The sequence below is a fragment of the Solenopsis invicta genome, chromosome 3 (genome assembly GCF_016802725.1).
Source record: "Solenopsis invicta isolate M01_SB chromosome 3, UNIL_Sinv_3.0, whole genome shotgun sequence".
Classification (NCBI taxonomy): Eukaryota; Metazoa; Arthropoda; class Insecta; order Hymenoptera; family Formicidae; genus Solenopsis; species Solenopsis invicta.
The window spans coordinates 6006061-6032986 of record NC_052666.1 but is presented as its reverse complement, the minus strand read 5'-3'; the positions used below and the strand labels follow the sequence as shown (position 1 = coordinate 6032986).

Below are 26926 nucleotides of genomic sequence, written 5' to 3'. Positions count from 1 at the left end.
AATATTATTTACACGTGTCATTAGAAGCCGGATTATCGGCGCTTCTCTTTACTAAGAAAGATACCTTGCACGATTAGACATGCCACTGGGCGACAACCGCGCATGAAAGAAAGCTCACATAAACAAATATAAATAATATTTCAACGCGTTATTAGCACAGCTGAAAGAGCTGTTCAGCGCTTTTCTCTCTCTCTCTTGCATCCACCTTGACCAAAAAATTATTAGAGGATAGCGAGCGTTGGGGGGCGGCGGCGGCGGCGGCGGCGGGCCCCGCGGAAATAGCCGCGCACACCCCACAAAATATTCGCCATCGTATCGCTTATCCCCCTCGTGATGACAGACATTTCCGATTTCAAAGTACAGTCATACACACCTCCTCGCGGTGTGATTTATTATGTTTATGTAAACAGAGTGACAGGTACATGGTCCATGTTTACATTAAATGGTCAGTAGTTGCCTCCACGCGACACATTTCAAAGGTGTCGGTCAAGAACATGGTCCTCGAATCATTATCTCTGTTTATATAAACATTGATTACGCAGAACCATTTCCGATTTCAAAGTACTGTCATACCCACCTCCTCGCGGTGTGATTTATTATGTTTATGTAAACAGAGTGACAAGTACATGGTCCATGTTTACATTAAATGGCCAGTTGCCTCCACGCGACACATTTCAAAGGTGTCAAACTTATTTAAACATCGGCCAAGAACATGGTCCTCGAATCGTTATCACTGTTTATATAAACATTGATTACGCAGAACTACCGGTTAGGTTTACACGTGTGACCCCGTTTTAAGCCCCCCTACCCTCCTCCACCCGGTTTGGTCCACCCGCGGGACCTTATCACCGGTTAGGTCCCCCCGCGCGACCAGAAATATTCCCCCCCTTCCCCGCACCCCCCTGAGATCCCAGAGTTTGAACCGGCCTATACATTCTACTTTTACGCCAATAACTAAGGAAAATCACTCTATCACCAATAATAGATATAAAATCACCTATCAATGCTTCTGTCATTATTTTTAAAATATCCATGGTAATATTATTTTCTAAAAAGAAAAAATAAATATTTTTGATGACGCTAAAGCTAGCGGTCACTTCTAGTGTCCAGATTTGCAAAGCCAGAATAACGAATCCATTGCAGTAAAAATTTCATTGCAGCAAGAAAGTCAGATCTCGGTTCGAGAGAGTCATTTGTTAGATAAAATAAACTAAAAAAAAAAATATTTACTTGATTCAAGTAATTGGATTTCATATTTCATATTATTAACAATTAGCAGCCAGATCGTGTACAAGTCACACGCATGGTAGTAAAATTTTAGAAAAAATTCTAAAATGTAGTATGAGGCATAAGACACTGAAAAACTTTGCACTTTTTAGTATCGCGTACTCATTGTTTATTTAAAAAAAATTTAAACAATGAGTGCGCAATACTGAAAAATTTTAACTTTTAGTTTCCTTATGTCCCACATTACACTTCAGAATTATTTCTGAAACTCTATCACTATGCGTGTGACTCGTATACGATTTAACCGTTAATTGCTAATAATTTTTAAATAAACAATGAGTGCGCGATACTAAAAGTGCAAAGTTTTTCGGTTTTCTTATGCCGCACACTACATTTTAGAATTTTTTCTAAAACTCTATTACCATGCGTGTAACTTGTAGACGATCTGACCGCTAATTATTAATAATTTTTAAATAAACAATGAGTGCGCGATACTATAAAATGTTGTAAATGCGATTAGAATTAAGAGTAGGATAAGTTTAGAATTATAAGATATGTAGAAACGATTATGCGAAGTAGCTTTGAGATTATTCTGTATTTAAGTAACATTGTAAGTCATAATTTTATAAATTATACCACTATTGCCTTTTACAATTTTATTATATTTAAACATCTAACAGCGCCAAGTTTTTGTACATAAAAAATTTTTTATTTCAATAAAATTTTCTCATTTTGTACTGCTTCCTCTTTAATTCCTTGAGATTCAATTTTAAATATTCCATTGAAACTTTAATATTAAATACATCCACTTGGTAAAAACAAAAAAATTTTTTAATGGAAATACAAAGATAGTACTACTTGGAATTTGTTAAAAAAAAAAAAGTATCTGAGTTTTATTACTTGGGTTTTATGAAAAAATGTTTTCATAAAATTTTCTGATTTTGTACTATTTCCTTTTTAATTCTTTGTAATGAAATGTTATATTTCATTGAAAATTTTTTTATGAAATATACCCACTTTGATTAGAATAAATTAGAACTTTTTTATTTGTTAAAGTAATAAAGTTATTTTAAAGAGCAAAACATTCTCTTTATAAATAGCGCAATTTAAAGATTTCATACTTTTTCTGGAAAAATGCATTTAGATTGAATTAGATAATTTTAAAATATTATTTATTTAAATAAATACCACTGGGTTGGAATAAGATTTTTCAGTGAGAATTAAAGATACTGCAACTTAGGTTTTGATTAAAATAGAAAGATCTTTCAATGTCAATACAAAGATAGTATTACTTGGGTTTTGTAGAAAAAATATATTCTCTTTATAATTAGCGTAATTTAAAGATTTCATACATTTTTTTGAAATTAAAGATACTACAACTTGGGTTTTGATTAAAATAGAAAGATCTTTCAATGTCAAAACAAATATAGTACCACTTGGGTTTTGTAGAAAAAATAAAGATTTGAGGCGCGCACACATACGCAACTTGGCGTCTACTTTTTACCTTTTTTCCAAATAAATTTTTACGTAAACAAAATAATTAAATTGATATTATACACATATACAGGGTGTCCGTCCATAAATGTCCGAGCAAATATCTCGTAACTGGTTGAAGTTAGAAGAAAGTTTAATAAGGAAAATTTACATGGTTGTTAGTCGGCTACAAAATGCACGTAAAGAAATTTTTTTTACTCGTCACCTTTTTGAGTTATGAAGGTCAATGTAGGTTTTTTAAATGGGTACCTATAATTTTTTTTGCATATTTACATAGTAGAGGTAATTTTCAATTATGCCATTGTGTCTCGTCCGGATGGACTTACTATGTAGTTATACTCCTGCTCGTGTTTCGACAACAGTGTTCACAGAAATAAATCCGCGCGCACCCCGCCGCCGCGCGGTGACCCGCATCGCGTCACGTGGTCCGCTCTGCGCCATCATACTCATTATGTTTCTGTTCGTGTAAGACTCAACAAGTCAGTTCACAGATCAGTGTGTTTTTACGCAATGCCAAAGCACAGGAAACGTCGTAATTCTTCGAGGGAGGATCTATCGAGTTCTTCTAGGAAGAGAAGACGTAGACATCACGAGTCAACGCGGGAAAAAGCGCGTAACCCCTCCAACAGCCCGCCTAACCTCTTCGGCCACGCGCCCGGCAATATCTCATCGCAGCAACATGTAAGACTGTTAGAAACTTTTAACGAGTTTCTCGTTTTCATGAAAAATCGAGAGCTTCCAGCAGGAACAGCCGTTCCGCAGAAACACGACAGATTGGCGAATCTAGTTTCTTTGGCGGGAATCTCGACAGATTCAGGCGATGTGTCTCACACTCCCGAAAGGCTCGCAGACGAACAGACGACCAGTAACGGTCGGGGCAGCGAACCAGGTGGGTTTCCTTGTCGACCCGTACGTATGTTACGGCAAAGAGGAAGCACAACCGACTGTTCCGTTCTGCAAGACCATTTCTTTTCCTTTTTCAGGGAGTGCTGACGTTCTTAGTCCAGCGAGAACTAACAACGTCGTATTTAACGATGCCATAATAATGGATACTAGCAAAACGAACGCTATCGGAGAAACGACGGGCCCAGACTCCTTCGTCTTAGAACTGTTCGGCGAACAAATTCAGCGGCCTCCGACCGCATCATGGCTACCAGGTATTCTTAGCACTGCAAAAACCGACGTTCGCACAGGGCTTAAAAACGAGTTGAGAGACGCACTCCTCGTTAAGTACGAACCGAAAGAGGATCTGGTTTTTCTCAGCCCGCCTAAATTAAATGGGGAAATTCTCCCTAACCTAGGCAGTACGGCTAGGGTTCGAGACAAGCATCAACTGCAGGCTCAGGCTCAAGTAGGAGCATCGCTAAACGCCATCGGCTCAGGTTTTTCAGATTTGGCAAATCTTGAAATCCTTCAGGTTTCGGAAGAAGCGAGAAATGCAGCCACAAAACTTGCGGAGGGCATTCGTCTCTTAGCAGATCATCATTACCGCTTGTCGCAAGCAAGACGAGCATTTATTGTCCCATCACTCAATTTTTTGGCAAAAACGGTATCAGATGCAGCAGTGGTAGACGACTGCCTTTTTGGGGCCAACTTTGCTGAGCAAATTAGTACCGCTCAGACGGTCGAAAAAGTCGCTCGCAAAATGGTCAGAAAATCACAACCACCGACACAGTCAACTCAACGCCAGAAGAATATACAACAAAAATCAAAAAACCCGATGGGCCCTCCTCGCAGAATTCCGTCGACTCATCAACCGAGGAGGGACAACTCTCAACATCAGAGTCGCAGCAGGAGAGCCAGGTCTCATTCCAGACCACGGACACGCCGTTAAATCCGGTAAGGTCGGCAGGCCGATTAGCCTTGTTCGCAGATAGATGGAGACAAATAACCACAAACCCGAAAGTTTTGGAAGCAGTACAAGGCTATAAGATTCCGTTCATCACACCGCCAATACCTCGACCCTCTCTGACGGAACCTTCTTTCTCCACATCAGAGGCCGAGGATTGCGACAAGGAGATAAAACGCTTACAACAAAAGGGTGCGATACTGAGAGTCGAGCATTCAGAAGATCAATTTTTATCTTCGTTTTTTCTAGTTGACAAGGCCTCCGGAGGAAAACGCTTTATTTTAAATCTCCGAGACCTGAACTCATACATCTTTCCTCCACATTTTAAAATGGAAGACTGGCGCACGGTAATACGGCTTATGATTCCGAACGTTAAAATGGCATCATTAGATCTTGAAGACGCATATCTATCAGTACCAGTGCACTCTACTCACAGGAAGTTTCTTCGTTTCCAGTGGAGGGATAGATGCTATGAGTTCACGTCAATGCCATTTGGTTTGGCAACAGCACCATTTATCTTTACTAAGATTGTACGCCCAATTATTACAAACCTAAGAGAAAAAGGTTTCCAGTCAGTAATCTATCTCGATGATTTACTGCTTTTTGGAACATCGACCAAAGATTGTGCGAATAATGTCGATGCATCACTGCGGTTATTTACATCTTTAGGTTTCCTTATAAATTATTCTAAGTCTCAGTTAAATCCGTCATCGCGATGTAGATACCTCGGTTTCATGTTTGACTCTACTCAACAGTCAATAGCCATACCACCTGACAGGAGACAAAAACTTCTATCGCTAGTACGACACATGTCGAGCAAGTCGCACTGCTCTATTAGGAAATTTGCGAGCTTTATCGGATCTTTAGTAGCAGTGTGTCCAGCCGTTAAATACGGGCCTTTATATATAAAGAATTTTGAACGAGAAAAATACTTGGCTCTAAAAACCTGTTCTGGAAATTATTCTAAACAAATGTATATTCCCTGTAATTTAAAAGAAGATTTTGAGTGGTGGACCAAAATTTTTTCAAATACCAAGCAATTCAATATTGTCCGTTCAAATCCATTTACACGCGAAATATTTTCAGACGCATCTCTAACAGGTTGGGGAGCCTCTTGCAATGATCAAAGTACACGCGGATGGTGGTCACCTGACGATAAGTCTCTCCATATTAATATTTTAGAGTTAAAAGCAGCTTTTAACGCACTAAGATGCTTTGCAGCGGATCTACACAGTTGTAACATTTTACTCCGCATTGACAACACAACGGCTCTCTCATACGTGAATAGATTCGGATCAGTTCGGTACCTCCTACTATCACAAATAGCCAGAGAAATCTGGAAGTGGTGTGAGGAGAGAAATATCTATCTCCACGCTTCTTACATTGCTTCTACTAACAATGTTATCGCGGATAGTGAATCTCAGAGTTCGAGATGTAAACACGGAGTGGACGCTATCAAATCAAGCATTCAAGGTGATCGAAGAGAAGTTTGGAGATTTTGATATCGATCTTTTCGCATCAGCAATTAATACAAAAAACGATATTTATATCTCGCGGTTCCCGGACCCAGGTTCATGGACGATAGACGCTTTTACTATAAACTGGCATTGCTTCTTCTTTTATGCGTTTCCTCCATTTATTTTGTTGCCCAAGGTCTTACGCAAAATAATAGACGACGAGGCAACGGGGGTCTTGGTTGTGCCATGGTGGCCTTCACAACCATGGTTTCCCACCTTTCGTCACCTCTTACTTAACGACCCAATTGTTTTTCAGCCATCTCATTCGCTCTTATCATCTCCTTTTAGGGACCAACACCCTCAGTGGAGAAACCTTTCCCTGGCAGCAGGGAAGTTATCAGGGAAGCTTTCCAAGCTCGGGCCGTACCGGCAACAGCATTAGACACGATCTTAGCCTCTCTAGCTAAGTCTACAATTAAACAATACTCTCGCCCACTTCAAGCTTGGTGGAACTTCTGTCAAACACAGCAGATTCATCTATTTTCGCCAGAAGTCAACCAAGTGTTGGAATTTCTAACTCAAGAATTACAAAACGCAGGATCATATTCTACGCTTAACACTGCCCGCTCAGCAATTTCTCTCATTTCAAATAATAAAATAGGCGACCATCCTTTAATAAAACGCTTTTGCAAAGGGGCTAGCATTGTAAAACCTCAAAAACCCCGTTATGATTTTATTTGGGATCCAGCCCCAGTGATCGCCAAATTAGCAAAAATATTTCCATATGACACTATGTCATTAGAAACCATTACTACAAAGCTTGTTTTGTTACTAGCACTGGGCTCAGGACAACGAGCGCAAACGTTGTCAGCCATCAAAATTTCGCAAATTATGTTCGCGACAGAGAAAGTCGTCATTAGAATTCCGGACCGAGTTAAGACGTCTGCCCCAGGGCGTCCGCAACCAATACTTACCTTCGCCCGTTTTTCTGACCGCCCGAACTTATGTATCGCCCATATTTTAGAACACTATTTACGAATCACCAAAAACTTACGCGCAGCGCAATGTGACAACTTATTTATAGCTTGCAAAAAACCTCATAAAGCAGTTGGCGTACAAACTTTAAGTCGATGGTTGCGCAAGGGACTAGAGGAGTGTGGAGTGCGGAGCGAGCTGTTCTCGGCCCACAGCACTCGACACGCCTCTACTTCATTGGCAGATAGAAATGGAATTACAACAGACTTAATTAAACGTGCGGCGGGATGGTCAGGCAACTTCCAAATTTTTGCAAGATTTTATAAGCGACCGATTCTTAATCCGGAAGACTTCTGTAACGCGGTTTTTTCTACATAAGCACCGTTTAGCCTTATTTATGTAAACCAAATTATACCTAAACTTGCATTTCGCTTTTCCACACGTTATGGCGAATCCTTTTATTTTTAGTTTATGTTACAAGGTCTGTTACAAATGATATTTTATGCGAAGTAAAAGTTGTTCTCGGTATAAACACCGCCAAATATGATAGAGGCTATATAGTGATTTAGAGTGAGGCAAATCTTTCTTTGAACATCTACATAGTAAGTCCATCCGGACGAGACACAATGGCATAATTTGAAGATTAAACGAACTTGAAAAGTGAAGTTCGATCTTAATTATGCCTGGGTCTCGTCCGGATGGACCTTCCACACCCAAAGGAAATATAGGCTTACTTGCCATGCTTCCCCTTTTTGCCCTCCCAAGATTACGGCTCTAGATAAACGATTTGCCTCAATACCTTGAAAATAATGAGTATGATGGTGCAGAGCGGACCACGTGACGCGATGCGGGTCACCGCGCGGCGGCGGGGTGCGCGCGGATTTATTTCTGTGAACACTGTTGTCGAAACACGAGCAGGAGTATAACTACATAGTAAGTCCATCCGGACGAGACCCAGGCATAATTAAGATCGAACTTCACTTTTCAAGTTCGTTTAATCTTCAAATCAAAATTATATTAGGAAAAAAATTGCTACGACGCATCGTTTACGAGATAATCGGCATGCAAAGTATTAAAGTAATAATTTGGATCGAGTATTGTTGAACAAATTTGGAATATCAAATAGGTTGAGAAAGTAAACATTGTTTTTTCATGAAATATTTATTAACAAATTAATTAAGAAATGGTTCGAAATTGTTACCATCATGATCGATACAGCATTCAATGCGTTTTATAATGTTTCTTATTGTTAACTGCAGCATTTCTGTTGTAATACTTTCAACAGCTCTAGTGATTTTATATCGTAAATCTTCTTCATTTTCAGGAATAGTTACATAAACAATATCCTTAATATACCCCCAAGGGAAAAAATCGCAAGGTGTCAAGTCCGGAGATCTCGGTGGCCATCGTACAGGACCATTAGTACCCATCCAACAATTAGGAAATCTATTATTTAAAAAGTTAATTACAGCACGTGTATTGTGTGCTGGAGCACCATCTTGTTGAAAAATAATATTTCGAAAAACTGATAATGGAAGATCGCGTAAATAATCTGAGAAAGTTGTTTGCAAGAATTCCAAGTATTTGTCACCATTAAGATGACCATGGAAAAAGAAAGGTCCAATAATTTTTGTTCCGATGATTCCGCACCATACGTTCACCGAAAATCTGCGTTGGAAACCTTTATCTCTTTTCGCATGTGGATTCACATCGGACCAAGTATGCACGTTATGTCGATTTTCCATACCACAATTGGAAAAACAAGATTCATCAGACCATAATATTTTATTAAGAAAACCAAAGTCAGTGCGATAATTAACTCGAAGCCAGTGGCAGAACATTAATCGGCGATCTGCATCTCCTTCATGTAAAGCTTGTACTAAATTATCACGAAACGGTTTGAATTTGAATTTTTTTAGTACAGCGTGTACGTAACTTTTCGATAATTCTAAATTACGTGCTACTGTTCTTATGGATGTACGTCTGTTTTCAATAAAACTTAATAGCACACTTGTCTCTTTTTCTTCATCTGTTTTGATTGTACGTCGTTGTCTTGTTAGCGATCCTGTTTGACGCAATTGATCTTCAATTCGTCGAAATGTACGATTATTTGGTATTCTTCGTTCTGGATATTTTTGTTGATAAAGTAATCGTGCTTCATTTTCATTACGCATACTTAAATACCAGATCTCGAGCATATCACACTTTTCCGTAATTGTAAACATTGTTCTCACGCGCTCGTATGTAGACGATTGACTAACAGACTCATACTACCCTGTAATTCATATTACGTGCTATACAAATACTTTATTTACAAATCAAACAGTCGTGTATTTTGAAAAGTTGAAGGTCAGCGATCCTGTTCGATATAACAGACTTCATACGAGCGCGTGAGAACAATGTTTACAATTACGGAAAAGTGTGATATGCTCGAGATGTGGTATTACAACAGAAGTTGGGGGTATATTAAGGATATTGTTTATGCAACTATTCCTGAAAATGAAGAAGATTTACGACATAAAATCACTAGAGCTGTTGAAAGTATTACAACAGAAATGCTGCAGTTAACAATAAGAAACATTATAAAACGCGTTGAATGCTGTATCGATCATGATGGTAACAATTTCGAACCATTTCTTAATTAATTTGTTAATAAATATTTCATGAAAAAACAATGTTTACTTTCTCAACCTATTTGATATTCCAAATTTGTTCAACAATACTCGATCCAAATTATTACTTTGCATGCCGATTATCTCGTAAACGATGCGTCGTAGCAATTTTTTTCTTAATATAATTTTGATTGAAAATTACTTCTACTATGTAAATATGCAAAAAAAATTATAGGTACCCATTTAAAAAACCTACATTGACCTTCATAACTCAAAAAGGTGACGAGTAAAAAAAATTTCTTTACGTGCATTTTGTAGCCGACTAAAAACCATGTAAATTTTCCTTATTAAACTTTCTTCTAACTTCAACCAGTTACCAAATAAATTTTTACGTAAACAAAATAATTAAATTGATATTATACACATATATACTTAATTATAGTGAATCATTCGTTATATACATATAATATCAATTTAATTATTTTGTTTACGTAAAAATTCATATGATCAATGAAAATATATTGGAGCAAAATGTTTTTCTCCAATAAAAAGATGTAAACTTAAAACAAGTAATTATGTACTGAATTTAAATTTACTAATAAAATGATTTTATATTTTCAAACAAATTTTTATATTATCAAACAAAATATTATTTACATCTAATTAAGTATATATTAATTTAATTTTAATTCATCAATCGTAATAAGTGTGCATTCTCAAGTAAATATACATTTTTTTAAACGTATTTTGTATTAAATCTAACAAATGCATTTCTTGAAGTAAGATCTAATTTCCGAAATAAAGTAATAAATTACTATAATTAAGTGTACATGTATTTATTTTTAATTCATTAATTGTTATAATTGCACATTCTTAAGTAAATATGCATGTTTTTTTAAATTATTACATATTAAATATAAGAAATGTATTCCATGAAGTAAGATTTAATTTTCATAAATGAACGAATGATTCACTATAATTAAGTGTATATTTCTTTAATTTTAATTCATCAATTGGAATAATTGTGCATTTTTAAATATGTACTTTTTTTAAATTATTACTTAGTAAATCTAAGAAATTCATTCTTTAAAACAAGATCTGATTTTCAGAAATGAACGAATGATTCACTATAATTAAGTATATATTCATTACATTTTAATTCATCAATCGGAATGATTGTGCACGCTCAAAAAATATTAATTTTTTTCAAGTTATTATTTATCTTTGATCTTAGAAATGTATATCTTGAAACGAGATTTGAGTTTCTTGCATGAATGAAATATTCACTGCTATTAAACATATATTCATTAAATTTTAATTAATCACTCGGAATGATTGTGCATTCTCAAGTAAATATTTTTTTTTTTAAGTTATTATTTATTTGATCTTAGAAATGCATATCTTGAAACAAGATCTGATTTTTTTAATCAAACGAAATGTTTACTGCAGTGAATTCAGTATTTAGTGAACTTCAATACACGATCTTTTATTTCCTTACAAATATTTATCTATTCTAAGTAAATATTTTTTCAATTTAAATATACATTTTTTTGAGGCAAAGCAATATTTATTTCAATCAGAATAATATATATTTTCCTTGAAATACATATTACCTTGGTTTAAGTGAACATTTTATTGCTCCACAGAAGTTGCATATCTTCATTTTAATAAATCTTTTCGTTGCGACTATATCATTGCAACGAAATCATTTACTTTGATCAAGTAAATTTTCGTTGATATAAATAAAGTTTTTTTTTAGTGTATATATACGTGTGTGCGTGTGCGTGTGTGTGTGTGTGTGTGTGTTTGTGTGTGAGTGTGTGGAAAATCCATCATGGATGTAGTTCACAACACGTGCTCTTATTATTGGGTATATTGCATTTGTAATAACATCTACACTTTGTACGATCCATTGTCATTTATTTTAACACATGTGGATCATCTAATAAATTTTGAAAAAATTCCAGAAGGTGTGCTTTGCATTATAAAACGGAATATTTAGAGTGGCAATTAATGTTGCATATCTCATTTTTGCTTCTTTTTTACGTTCTTCAAATTGCAATTCATTACTTGATTTATATGATTTTTTATTAGATCAGTATTTTTTGTAATTATATCTGTTTAAGATAACAAATTCTTCCAAGATGATTTTATATTCTTGTATATGAAACGATAAATTGTTGATTCGATATTAATTTTTTTCTGTGATTATATCTGTGTTTATATATTTTTTCAACCTTTACGTTTTTTAAAGTCTCAGGAGTTATGAAATAATGTGCTATTTGTCGAAAAAGTTGACCATTTTTATGTAATGTATAAATTAAAATATGGCGTGAAAAAAGCGTTAAATTTTTTAAAATAATTTGAAGAATATTTTAAAAAGAACAAATATGATTCAATAGCATTATCATTTAATTGTGTTAAAATTACTTTCGCAGATTGTGATTTATTTTTAATTGTGGCTGAATTAAAATAACTTTTTAAAAACTTTACGTTGATCAAAAATTTTAATCACGCATTTTTGTAAAACAAGTCATGGTGTATTACATAGTATTTTTGTAAAACAAGTCATGGTGTATTACATAGTCCAAGAATTTTCTACTTTTTTTTTCTACCTGAAAAAATTCTTGAAATTTTGTTAAAATTGCACACTTCTTTGCACTTCTCGATATATAAGTTGCAATTCCTCTCATGAAATGTTCACATAAAGTCCGGTAATTTTTTGCTTGTTTATTAGTTATTATCGCGGAAAAATAATAAATATAATTTAATAAAATTACAACCGGTGACTCTAATTGCAAATGCGAAAAGACGAATTATTGCATCCTATCATCATTGATGCATTATCGCTTGCTATTCCAACATGTGTTATAGGGATATATTTATTATTTAGAATTTCCTTAAATTTTTTAAAAAGTTTACCCGTCGAACAGTTTGTAGCGTCTAATAAAGCTAATTCTAACAATTAAATTTTAACAATTTTCTCTTTTTGTGTACAAAATTGTACAAGAATACACATAATCTTTGTATCACCAGTGTCTGTACTTTCATCTATTAAAATTGAGAATCTATATCTTTTCAAATATTTTACGGTTTTTTGGTTTCACGTTTTGCTATAATATTTTTAACAATGGAAGTGCACTTATAAGGAGAGACTACGAAATGATGGTCATCGAAATTAATAAAATTTTATGAGTGTGCAGTATTCACTCACACATTTACTACAGTAAAGCATATATTGTATGTATGTACGTACAATATACACCAAGCGTTTGTCGAACGGCAACTCGGCAAGCGCGAGAGCGAGAGAGAGAGGGAGAGAAAGAGAGAGCGCGAAGCGTCGACCGTTGACTCGCGCTTCGCTTAATACCGCCCGTGCCGGTAGGTGGCCGCACTCGCGAGTAGTTTCTCCCGTTTAAGATTTCGCGACTAGGATATAAGAATCGCGATGTTAGGATCACTTTTGCCGTTTATGGCAATTATTACCTCTGTAAATGTATTCCTTTTGGTTCGGATTTTGTAGAGTTTTTTTTTTCTATGGATGGGACCGATAGCCGATACATTAATTCTTGTCGATATCGATTAAAAATATCGACTATAAATATATTCATTATAATGATGGGGGCATAATCGGTTGTTTTAAGGAATCGATCATGTCGATTATTTTGAAAAGAGCTATCGATCATAATCGGTTGAATCTTTAACATGATCGATTGATAATCGTTTAATTGTTAATTTTATAATTAAATATTATTATGAAGAAAAATGACTGAACTAAAATTTAATATATTTTTAAAATACAAGTTTATAATTTTTATTTAAGAAACATAACATTTTTACATTTTTTGGGCACAATCGATTTCTTCTGTCAGAAACTATATATTATCCAGTGGCAGAGAATAGTTGTTCTACTGGCACAGAACTGCCTGGAGTACATAAATATTTTAAAGCAATTTGAAAAATTTCCGGATGTCTTGTTTTCAAATAATGAAAAGGTTCTTCAAATAAATTAATATTTGGAGAGCTTAAGAAATTTCTAATTAAAATGATATTATCTACGTTCACCACAGAAGATTGAGCATTTTCCATAAAAATACCAGTAGACTTATGATTATTATTGTTAACTTGAATTTGATTAGTAAGAACATTATTTGTTCCAACTTGGTTCACATTTCTTATTTGAGCAGTAAGAAGATTTTGTACTGTATTGCTTCATAATTTGCTTGCGAACGAAATCTTGCTTTTTTAAATCTTGGGTCAATTAATGGTAGCCACTTTGCTAATCGTTCTTTGTTCATAGTGTAATAATTTTTCTTCAATAAATTGCAGAATTTTTTTATGAAACGAAAAAGCTGCTGGATTACACAATTTCTTATGAACAGCTTCCAATTTTAACATTATTCCTTTTATGCAAGGAATCACAAGCGAAATTGACACATATTTGGCACCTATAAAAATTAAAACATTTATTTATAATAAAAGATTTACATATATTATTATCAAATAAAAATTTAACAACTTATTAATATACCAGAAATATCTTTAGTTGCTTGATCAAAAGGTTCCAATATCATAATTATTTGTCTGAGCAGTTGTACTTCTTCCTTTGTTAAAGTTGTAAGATCTGAGTACTCTTCATTTAATTGAATCAATTTAATACCATTAAGATTATCAAGAACACTATTAATCATATGATGTAAGGTATTCCATCTTGTATCGATCTACACTATAATATAAAAGAAAATAAAGAAAAAATTCTTTTATTTAATAAAATTGATTAATATCAATAAAATTTATATTAATTATAAATATTTTTAAATCAAATTACTTAGTTACTTACATATTGTATCAGTTTGCCAGGAGTATTTTCTCCTTCCTCAGCTAATTTTTTATTTGCTTCTTTTAACATTCTGTTAACTTTAGGACTGTGATGAAAAAATGTTACTAACTGTTTACATTTTGTAATAGGATTTCATCGTTATTACATTTTGTAACAGCATTACGCAAAACAAGATTTAAACTATGTGCAAAGCACGGAAAATGCTTTTTGTTAAGTAACTTGACACTCAATTTCATGTTCGGTGCGTTGTCAGTTACAGTATGGTTTACTTTGTCAAAAATCTCCCATTCAGTTAAACAATTTCTGATTAGCTGATTTAAATTTCTTGCGGGTTCATCTTTTTCAATTAGTATAACAACGCAGTAGAATGCAAGACTAAGTAATCTGAAATTTCTTCAAAAAAATGACATGTAATACCGAGGTAACTGTCATTAGCGTTAGATGTCCATCTGCTGTTAAGGAAACAGCAGGAGCCTTTTCCAATAAACTTTTCAAATTTTTTTTTGCTATTTCGTAGCATTCAGGCAATATAGTGGTAGTTAAGGTTTTTCTTGAAATTATTTTATATCTCGGATTTAAAGCTTTTACAAAATTACAGAATCCCTCATCTTCAACTAAAGATAAAGGCTGGAAATCTTCAGCTATCATTATAGCGAGTTTTTGATCTAAATCCTTTTTCTTTTTACTACTTTTGTCATATGGAATTGTTTTTAAATAAATTTTTAAATGATTTTTTTTCAGATGCGGAATCTAAAAAAAATTAAAAGAAAATATAAGAAAGAGTAATATAGAAACAAGATAAATAATAAATATAACAAAATAATAAAAATAAATATAATATAATAATTTTTTCTTTTGTTAGAAAAAATAATTATATTTATTTTTTACTAACCTGTTAAATTTTTGGATGTTCTTACTTTCTCTTGAGAACACAATTCATCAGAATCTGATGAATTTAAATATTGTTCAAACTCAATGTTATGTTGCTTTTTAATGTGGGTTAAAAAGTTTGTAGTATTTCCGCAATTTTTAAATATCTTTTTACAAATATTGCATTGAGCCCTTTTCTCATCAAGTTTAGTAAAGAAGTGCCATGCATCAGACTTTGTACGAAATGTTCTTGAAAATAAAATGTAAATATAATTAATGAACTTATATATTTGCTATTTAAACAAAACTAATTTATTGTTTCCTAATTTTTACATACCGATTAGTTTTTTTGTCTTTTCTTTCTTGCTTGCTATAATTTTCATAAAATTTATCATTATTTATAAAACAAAAAAATATTTATGTATAACTATTACTAACCAATATTAATAAGAGCATTCTAAAATATAACATAAAATATAAATATAAAAAATTAAATCTATATTATAAATAATTACAAACCTAGTATTACATTCAGAGTTCTCCTTAGAATTGTCTAATTCTTGATTATCATTATCAGAAGTACTTCCAAAACATAAGGATGCTTTAAAACTGTAAATCACAATAGAAAACAGTGTGTATGTGCGTGCAGAAAATTTAATTTATGTAATGATCTACAGGATTAAAAAATATATCTTACCATTTTGCCCGAGAAAGAAGATGCTCTACTACTACTATATATAGTTGATTCGCTACAATGGCTATTAATTTCTATTTCACCAGATTCTGAAGATATCTCTGATGTTATTTTTGCAGTGAATGAAAAAAAGAAAGAATAAATTACTTAAAAAATAATTGATTAGTACTATAACTGTAACGTAATAAAAACTGTCTTTTTGTGTGTTATTTATATTAATTTTATAAAAATTACGTCCACATCATCTTCATTTTCTAATCTTTGTCGTCTATTTTCTGTAGATTTTAGCCAATTTTTCAACATTTTTATGTAAAAACACAGATGACCGGTCAAATTGATTAGTTAGGTTAAGTTTGGTTAACTGATACTTGTGCCGCCAAATAGAAAACACAAACGTTCCGTAAACTACATATAACATGCGCATAATCTATAATACACGTAACGTGTACTATAGATAAATGCGTGCATATGTAGAACGTACTTCAATATGATACGTATACATACATATATAGATCGGGCACACCAGACAAAACGCGATACGCGACGCGCGACTGTTCAATAAACGTACTGCTTTGCTCAGTGAGCTGCGGAAAGCAGTACGCTTACTGGACAATCACGCGTCGCGTATCACGTCATCATTCTTAAGGCCATAAACAAAACTTAGTTATTCTTATAACATTATGAGAATGATCGACTTCCAGTATTCATAATCAGATCTTATATTCAACATCGTCTTAAAATCTCGTTCAACCAATAAAATAACGCTATATAGTTATTTCATTGGCTGAGTGAGATGAGATCTTAAAACGATCTAAATATAAAATATAAGATCTGACTATGAATACCAGCCTATAATTGGTTACTTTGCTTACGATTTTAAGACTTTTGTACAGTGTTAATCTTGGTTAATTAAAATAGGATTAAAAAATAAAACAATAATCGATTAAGTGTTTAAATAGTTGATTATTTCGATTAAATTTTGCTTCTGCAATATTCGATTATTGTCGATTATGCTCCCCTAGATAATCGACATAATCGATCAGCAATCGATTAAACGCCCATCACTATAAAAAACTATTTATATTGACCCTGAATGAATAAGCATTATATCGATTATATATCGAATAAATATTGTTACGTCCGACGGTGGCACAAGGCACTCACGCGCACTCACGCACAATAAATAATTGGGCAGATTCTTTAAAAGAAACTGAGACGTTTATTAGAACACGTCTGTCACCGAAACGAGGCTCCAGACGTCAGCAACATAACAACAACCATCGTCAACGAGCGACCGTCAACTCATTACTATCGATTACATAAACTATACGGTGACACATTACAAATATCGCACGACCGTAACACTGCCCCCCTTCTTTAAAGTTGTCGTCCCGGCAACCAAGCTGGAAGGCTTGTTCTTCCAGAGATCATGAAGCTGCGAAACCTCTTCTTCAAAACGGAACCTTCTCACTTCAATCTTTGCTCGTACAAAACTCTTCATCTTAATTCTTGAGTGCTTCTTTCTTGATTCTTCGGACAAGGGGGGGAAAGAAATTAACCTTCAGGGACCCAACGCTCTAAAGGCTCCCATGTCCCCGCCTCGGCATTTGCCTCCAAGCCCACGGGAAAACCCTGAATCAAAAACCGGGCCGAGGCGGTCTTCTTAAAAAAAAGAATCTCGTTGACCTCCCTTTACGCGTCGACCTTGCAAGCCTCCAAACTGAAATAAAAAAATAAAATCCGACAAGTGCTCAATTCACGAAACATTAGTTTGCCTCTCTCTCTCTCTCTCTCTCTCTCTCTCTCTCTCTCTCTCACACCCCCCCCTCGATTTGGAAGAAAAATAATCCTCAGAATCCCTTTCCCCCAAGGCGAAGATTTCCAGAGAGGATTTCTGATCTCCCGCTCTACCCTGGGCTTCTGCCTCAGGTTACCGAGCATCGTCCCTTCCTGTAAACCTTAATTGACGACCTTCTGCTCTACCTTGGGCTTCTGTCACAAGTTACCGAGCGTCGTCTATTCCCTCAATCAAAATTTTATGACGATCTCCCGCTCTCCCGCGATCGCGTCAATTTCACTCTCAAGAGGCATATCATTTTGCACACTCGCATTCCCGATTAAATTCGCGGCATTATCATTAGAAAGACTTAGCTGGTTTTCCCGAAGATGCCGAAACTCCTCCTCTCGCTGTCGCAAGAGCGTTGCAAGATCTTCCTGTTGCCGTAATTGCAACGCGCGCTCCTCACGCATTTGCCTCAACTCCTTCAACGTCGTCCGGAGAAGCGTTTCCGCGTTCGATGTTTTACTACTAAAATTCTCCAATGTCCGTTCAACGACATCCTCTGTCGTTCGTTCGACGGCATCGCCCGAAGACTGCATGCATGGGCGTTCGTCATCTCGTAGAGATTGCTCCGCAAACGTTGTAGAACGCGTGCACATCCCCTTTCGTGGGCTCCGTGATATAAAAGCCATTGCTCGTCGTTCAAATCGGACGAGCCCCCAAATTGTTACGTCCGACGGTGGCACAAGGCACTCACGCGCACTCACGCACAATAAATAATTGGGCAGATTCTTTAAAAGAAACTGAGACGTTTATTAGAACACGTCTGTCACCGAAACGAGGCTCCAGACGTCAGCAACATAACAACAACCATCGTCAACGAGCGACCGTCAACTCATTACTATCGATTACATAAACTATACGGTGACACATTACAAATATCGCACGACCGTAACAATATTAATAATTATAATTATATAAAATTATAATAAAATTCCAAATTTTTAATAATAAAAGAAGGATGAAGAAAGACAATTTATAATACTAAATGCAGGGAAAATTCCGTTTATTGTCTACATTATTATTATACATGTATACTAGTGCTGTCAGTTATTTGCAACTTTCGGCCGGATTTTTCGACGCAGGCCTATTGATCCCCTCCCACCGCTCGCGCCTTAGCAACGGCGCCGCCGGACGGCGTAACTAAGGAGCGCCACACATCGTCTCAGGACCGTGCGTAATACAAAAGTTATAAGATCATGAGTCATAAAACAGTCTAATTATTTAATGTTTTATAATTCTATAAAAGTTATTGAAATTTTTTTTTTTATATTTTAATAATTACATTTAAGTAATATTTTATTATTACATAATTAAATAATTATTACTATACTATTATTATGTATATTATAACGTATGTGTACTGTAAAATTAAAAATTTGTGCAATTTATTTATTGTTTAAAATTCAAAGTTTTTAAAGTACCTTTTCAATTATGTTGGTTGGTTTATTTAAAATCATTATATGTATATAAAATTATAATTATATAATTATATTAAAAAGTAATAGGTTTCCGCATGACCCATGAGGTACTATTAAAGATGCGTTTTTTTTTAAGTGGTTTTCCCAGTAGGCCTATTCCACTAATAAGAAATAGGAAAATAATTCGCGTAGAGAAAGTAAAAATTCAAATATTGATTAAACAAAGAATATTTGCAAAAATAAAGAATTAATTAATTCAATTTTCTAAATCGTTTACATGAATTTACGAGAGATGAAACATCAACGGAAATATTAGAAGTCGAGGTTCGCATCAGCGAAGGTAATGAAACGTCGTTTAAGCAAGAACGCTTGTCCGTTTTTGTATATTTTAATTTTGAAAAAGAGGACTCGCATAAATATGTGGATTCAAACATTGAAAAAATTCGAAGACTAAAATTTACAAGTTTAGGATAATTTGATCTATCTAAAATCTTAAAAAATTTTATTCCTTTTTCTGGTCGCGCTTTAAGAAACAAATCAGTTTGCAAATTGCATAGCTCTTCTTGAAATTCTAAATTTTGCTCCTCAATCTGAACTGTCAAAGGATTTTCAAACAGAATTATATCTTTTCTAAGTGATTCAAAATCACTAAAACGCGTATCAAACTGAGTTATTAAAGATTCTATTAAATAAAGATGTTTTTTAAAATCACATTTGTTGCTATGTTCTGTTAGGAGAATTTTGCATGATGGATAAAACTCTAGAATACCGTTTTCTAAATGATTTTTCAATAATATTAATTTTCTACGAAAGGAATCAATATGACTAATTAATTGACAAATTGTTTGGTTGGCTTTTTGCAGGTTCAAATTTAAAATATTTAAATAAGAAGTTAAATCGGTAATAAAAGAAAGTTCAGTAAGAGAATTTATATCTTCAAAAAAAGATTTAAAGTTGTTTGCTGCCGACATTTTTTGCAAAAAAAGATAAATTTCTTTCTATACCGTAAAAAATTTTTGTAAACATTGACCGGCACTTAGCCATCGAACTTTGCAATATAAAGGTATATCCTTATAAATTGCATTGTGTTCTTCAAGAAAAGATTGAAATTTTCTATGATTTGAAGTTTTGTTACCGCCTTTAATTATATTTATAATTTTTGTAACAATTTGTATTGTGGAGCACAGTTTAATTGCTTTTCCACATAATGCCTCTTAGTGAATAATGCAATGGATAAGAGGGAAATTTAAATTTTGCTGTTTTATTTGGCCAAAGAATCCTATTTTTGAACCTGTCATTGCTCTTGCGCCATCGGTAACGATAGCCGAACATTTGCCAAAATCGGTGTTTAATTTTTTAAGAACTTGTTCAACGACATTAAAAATATCTAAACCGGTTGTTGTATCATGTAAGGGCACAAAATCTAAGAGCTCCTCGACACATAAAAAATCGTTTTGTACGATTCGAGCAAAAATGCTCAATTGACTCACGTGTCGATTATCGGTGCTCTCATCAAGACATAAAGAAAAATATGAGCATGTTTTCAACAAATATTTTAATTTTTCTTCCATAGAAAACGCGATATGATTAATTCTTGATGCTACCGTATTTCTACTCAATGGAATATTCTTAGCTTCTGAAAGAGTTAATGAATTCCCGAAAGATTTAACCGCTTTAATAAGACATTTTTTTACAAATTCACCTTCAGTAAATGGCTTACAATTTAGAATGTTTAGCAATAAAATGTGAAATGGCATATGATGCAATACTTGCTTTTTTAGACGACAAAGTATCATTATTTGAATTAAAATTTTCATTATATTTTAATCTTTCTGTATATACTAATTTTAACGCTTCTATTATGTACAATCGGTTACAAAAAAATTGCAATTTTTTTCAACAGTTTTTGGAACGCAGCACTATACTTGTGGAGCGATTGAACATAATTAGATCTTAGATGGATTCACAAAAAAGAACTAATCGCTCGCTGAGCATAATTTATCTTTGATTAATAATTGGCAAATCCTAGTTTAAAAATTTATTTAAAATTCTAAAATAAAAGTACAAATTAAGAGATGTAATTAATTTATTGCTCAAAATAAACTAAAGTTTTATATAAACCGCAAAGAATATAATACTAAATGTAATATGTATAAAATTTGAAAAACAAAAATAGAATCGTAATTAATGTTCATTAAATATATTTTTTGTAAAATAAGAGAGAAAAACAGCTTCTTCGATATGACGACCAGTTAAGCGACTTCTTTTATCTGTAACTATATTATTAAGGGCCGAAACAACCCTCTCTGAAGACACTGAAGAACCCATCATTATGCAATATTTTAAAGCGACTTCCATCAGTGCAGGTGAAAATGTCTTACAACTTTGCCAATACTTGATAGGGTTTTCTGATAATAGAATCACTGTAGAATTAAAATATAATTTTAATTCTGGCGGCATTTGCCCACTAGATAATTCACCTCCATCAGAATTTTTTCTTAATTTTTGTGTATGCTTTGTCCAAATTGAATTTGAATTGATATCTTGATCTGATTTTGGTGGACTTTGTTCCAGTAATGGAATAATATTTTGTTGTCTTGCTACATCCTTAATTTCTTTATGTACTTGTAGTATAGCTTCTGCTTGTGGAAGAATAGAGAAACTATATACTTTCTTGAATCTAGGATCAAGTAATGTTGATATTGTAAGAAGCATGTTTTTTTCTAGGGGTACATATTTTGTGCCTCAATCTCCTTCAATAAATTTTGCTTCAATTTGATTGCAGGATAAGTGACAGGTTTGTTTTCAATCAATGTATTATGTACATTATGACACATGGGTAAAACAATCAATACTGGATGTAATGTTACTGTCGCTAGATATTTGAAGAGTAGCTTCTTTGAAAGGCTCCAGAAGACGAATAATCTCCGATACTACTTCTAAGTGTGAACCTGCCAGCATCTGCGGACCATCTTTATGATCATTACTTGTCAAAATCGTTGCTATTATAGGTGCTAGTTTTTCAAACTTTTGTAACATGTCAAGTGTAGAATTCCATCTAGTAAAAATATCTTGTATAAGATATAATACAGTGCTTTCAGTTTTTCCAAGTTTTAATTGTTCTGCTCTGAGTGCATTTGACGCAATTGTATTATACTATGCTTGAAATACATTACAATACGTTTAATTTGCAAAATTATTTTCTCAAGTTCAGTCGTAGTTTTTAAAGAATTTTGTACCATTAAATTTGTCACGTGTGCAAAACATTTAATCCATTTTGAGGAATTTGAAAACAATTCTACTGCTTTCTGCATATTTGATGCACCATCTGTTGTAATAGACGCAATTTTAGATGAACTAATAGAAAATTCTTCACAAACTTTATGAAACTCTTTAACTATAGTCTCCGCTGTGTCTTTCTGATAATTGTAATGCCTTTAAACAAACTGATTCGAGAGCAGAAGTTTCTGGATGAATAAAATGACCAGTTACAACCAGGAAGCTTCTAGTTGAATTCGTAATTGTGCAAACATCCGATGTCAAGGATACATAATGCACTTTATCTAATAATCTTTTAAGGTATAATTTGCATTTATCATATTTTTGTTCAATGAGAACTGTTACAGTAGACCTAGAAGGTATTTTATACATTGGACAAAGTGTTTTAACAAAATGACAGAAGCCTTCTTTTTCTACAATCCTGGTAGGCATATTATCTCTGCAGAGCACATAAATTAGTGCTTCTGTTATTGCTGTATTCTTAGACCCACCACTTTCAAAACTTGCTCTTTTGTTAAAAATTTTGAATAATGTAGACTGCGAAGAAGGTAGAGTATCTACGAAAGTTCCTGTAGTACAAGGGTTTCGTGATCTGTAAAACAATAAAATTCACTTACGTAACATACATAACTCAGTATATTATATTAACGGTCACAAATGCCTTTTGTACTTCTGTTTTGAATTTTCTATAGCACATAATGTATCCTATGTGACGCATGCGCATATTCGAATGAAAGGGAAGGCATTAATGACCGCTAGTGTACTTATACTATTGGCCATGTACAGCAGACTCAGCAGATGAGTGAGCGCTCAGTGATTCTTCTATAATGTCTAATATGATTTGCTGGATCTGAAGGCAAAACCCAATCATATTGAAGAATCATGTATAAGCGCTCAATGATCTCCCAGTCTGCTGAACGCGGTCAATGATAATTTAAATGTATAAAAAATATATAAATGTTATTAATTTTTAATAGTTTATATGAAAATATGAAATAATAAAATCAAAATATTAAAAAATAGTACAATAACATTTCATATGTAATAAAGTAATTTATATATATATGTAAAATACTTTAATATTATACTAGATTCTAATACTAAACCTGATATTTTGTTATAGTCTAATAATTTATTTTTATTGAATTTTAAGGAAAGAGATTTATAAAAATCAAAAATAATCCTGGTCACAATCTAAGTATTAGAGTAAATATTAAATTATGCAAAGATAAAAGTACTTACCTATTACTAAGTTGTTCATCATTTGGATTATCTAAATCTTTCTCTAAAGTGAATGAATTACATATATTACGATCTTTTTGTTTCTGTAAAATAATTTTTAGAATTTCTTAGTACATAGAATTTGAGCGACAAATCCAGTATTAAAAATCCAGTACTAAAACTCCATAACCTATATTATAGATTTGTATACATATGTATTATATATTATAGATTTTTAATACAGTAGATAATTTCAGAATGTAGCTAATGCGTATCATATATTAAATTAGATACTAAAATAAATACTAAAAATATCAAAACAATTAATTTACTTCAATTTTAAAAGAGATATAACTACTTCTAAGTTTTTCTTTTTTAAGCAATCCTTATATGCAAATAAATGTTTTGTTTTTAGATGTGCTATTAAGTTAGACGTCCCAGATGTTTTAATTTCTTTTGAACATAAATTACAGTTAGCAATATTTTTTTTGGCTTTTTTAAAATAATACCACACAAGATTCATTATGAAAATAATAAAAGAATTTTGTGTATTATGTTACGGCCAAGTAGTATAAACAGTACTAGCGATAATAAATAAAAGAAAGTAAACGCATTGTTCTCTTGTCTAAAGTATAGAAATATATAAAAAGGATTCGCACTATAACATTGGACAAATTTAAAGCCTTGTGTTCACGATGCTAAAAATCGATGGACAGATTGGACCAATCATGTTCAATTGCTCGATAACCACACGATTCTAATTATCACTATTACCAACTGAACTGAATTTCACCAGATAAGTTAATAACACAATAATTTATTTACAGATTTTAGGAATAAGCCTTTAAAATAAAAAATATTCATCAAAATTGAAAATGAACATGAATAGTTAAAAAATATTTATTCGATATTTCTATTCATAATTATTTATTCGATATTTTTATATCGAGCTTGAAAAAATATCGAATATTCGATATTATCGAATGACGATAAACATGTCTAGCCGATACGATAGAAAATATCGATGTTTTATATCAATACTAGTGAAGGCTAAACCTCGACAGTTTCAACCATCAACAGTTACGATATAATAACAAAAACTATCGATAGAATCTATCGATATTATCGATAGTTTTGATAACAAAAAGATTGTATTGTTAATAAATCGAATTTTTTTTATTTTAACCTCTTTCAGCATTTAATTCCATTATCCGATCCATTTAAAGAGAGTATAAATCAATAAAATAGTCAATAATTCAAATCTACTTAAGCTAATAAACATAAAATAATAATAAATTGTTCAAACATAACGTACTGTAATTACGTATATACTTATGATCCATCAAATTAAATTTAAACAAAAAATAAAATTAAACAATTACATAATTAAATATATATATATATGGGACGTTTCACGTCAATCGGATCACTTGATTATTTTATATTTTAATTTAATTAAACAATTACATTATTAAACAAGTTATTAATAATAATTATTAATAATTCTAATCGCATACGTTTTATATAGAATACACTTAAACTCAGGAACACCTAATAGACTGTAGTCATAGCAAGATCTTGATACTGAAATAATAAATATTATTAAGATTGATTTTGCTTTTTATTAATGTAAATAGATACACGAAAAGATGTTTTTTTAAATGTAATACATTTAATATTCTTATAACTCTTACAACTTCTACAACAAATCACTACTGTATGTACATGGTAATTAATTCTATCCCTCGGAAAATTTTCCAAACTGAGAAGTCGCTATCTTTTTACATATTTACAGTTCATGATTAACCTAATGACTAATAAGCTCTAGTCGTTACATCAATCATAAACTGCGAGATGTAGGAAGATGATTTCTCAGTTTGGAAAATTTTTCTAGGAACAGAATCGATTACCGTGGCTGTACATATCTCATATATATTGTACGCATGTTTAAATCATTACAATATTTAACAATAAATAAATATAGATAAAACATATATATATATATATATATATCACAGTATTTCAAATACAAAAAATGTTCTTATTCTAATTAGCAGTTTGTATTGCAGTTTGTCGAAAAAGAAATTATAAGTAATTATCCGATGAAAAGAATGTCTAAAATCGGCGCATTATAACTTTAAGAGTTTAAGAAAAAAACATCTTAAATTATGTTCTTTAGATCTTTAAAATGTTTCTTAAAAAACTTTTAAAGTTATCTTAAAGTTATCTTAAAGTTATCAGATGCACTGATTTTAGATGATTTGCTAATTGAGAAAAGGATTGTTATGGAAATTATTTTAAATATGATTTTTATTTGATGATAATTAATATGATTTTAACCATGAATTTTGGCGTATAAACAATAGAAAATTTAATTTTTCTGGCTTTAATCTATTTCGTTGATCACTAAGTATTAAGCCAGCATTTATTATTAAGCCAAATACTCGCTTGGATGGTACTGATGAACCTGGACAAAAATTTAGACACTAATGACCTTAATACTTTTGATGGATAAATTTTCCAAAATACAGAATCTGACCGCTCACAAGTTTTTAATTCTAAATATTGCCTTGCACATATTGTTGCACTTGCGGACGATGATGTTTTCTCGCACATAATCTTTTTACGATTATCAATAAAACTTAGTAAATCGTCCTCTTCTTCTAAATTTCTAAATTGTGATGAATCGTTTTCTTTATTTTTGTTTTCACTTTGCACAGAATTAAATTCGGCAGTGAAAATATTAAGAAATAATTGATTAGCACTTTCTTTTTGAGTATTATTCCGAAAAGCAAGCATTTTATATCTCGAATTTAAAACTGTAGCCATAATATTTGGCTGTTCTTGATTCGTATGGGTAAAGCCGAGTTACTATTGAGATTTTTAATTTTTCGAAAACTTCTTTTCCTACTTTTGTTTTAATCAAATTCTGTTTTTCAATAAAGTTTAATTTGATGAAATACCATGTATCAATGGAATTATTAAAGACATTGTCACATATTGATTTCCAGAAATATCTTTTGTCGCTCCAAAGGATGTAAAATTAAAATTAAATCTTGTAAAGTCGATATTTCTTCAGCCGTCAAGGAATGAGGTGATATCCGCAATTCAGACATTGCTAATAATAATGGATCGCGAAGTTTCAAT

At 32.6% G+C, this 26926-nt stretch overlaps 1 protein-coding gene across 1 annotated transcript; it reads left to right on the top strand.

Moving 5' to 3' along the window:
- Positions 1-3019: 3019 nt before the first annotated feature.
- Positions 3020-4587, top strand: LOC120357128. The gene is made up of 2 exons (XM_039446876.1): positions 3020-3610; positions 3705-4587. The coding sequence occupies exons 1-2, from the start codon at positions 3232-3234 to the stop codon at positions 4553-4555; spliced, it is 1230 nt and encodes a 409-aa protein (XP_039302810.1). The 5' UTR covers positions 3020-3231; the 3' UTR covers positions 4556-4587.
- The last annotated feature ends 22339 nt before the right edge of the window (positions 4588-26926 follow it).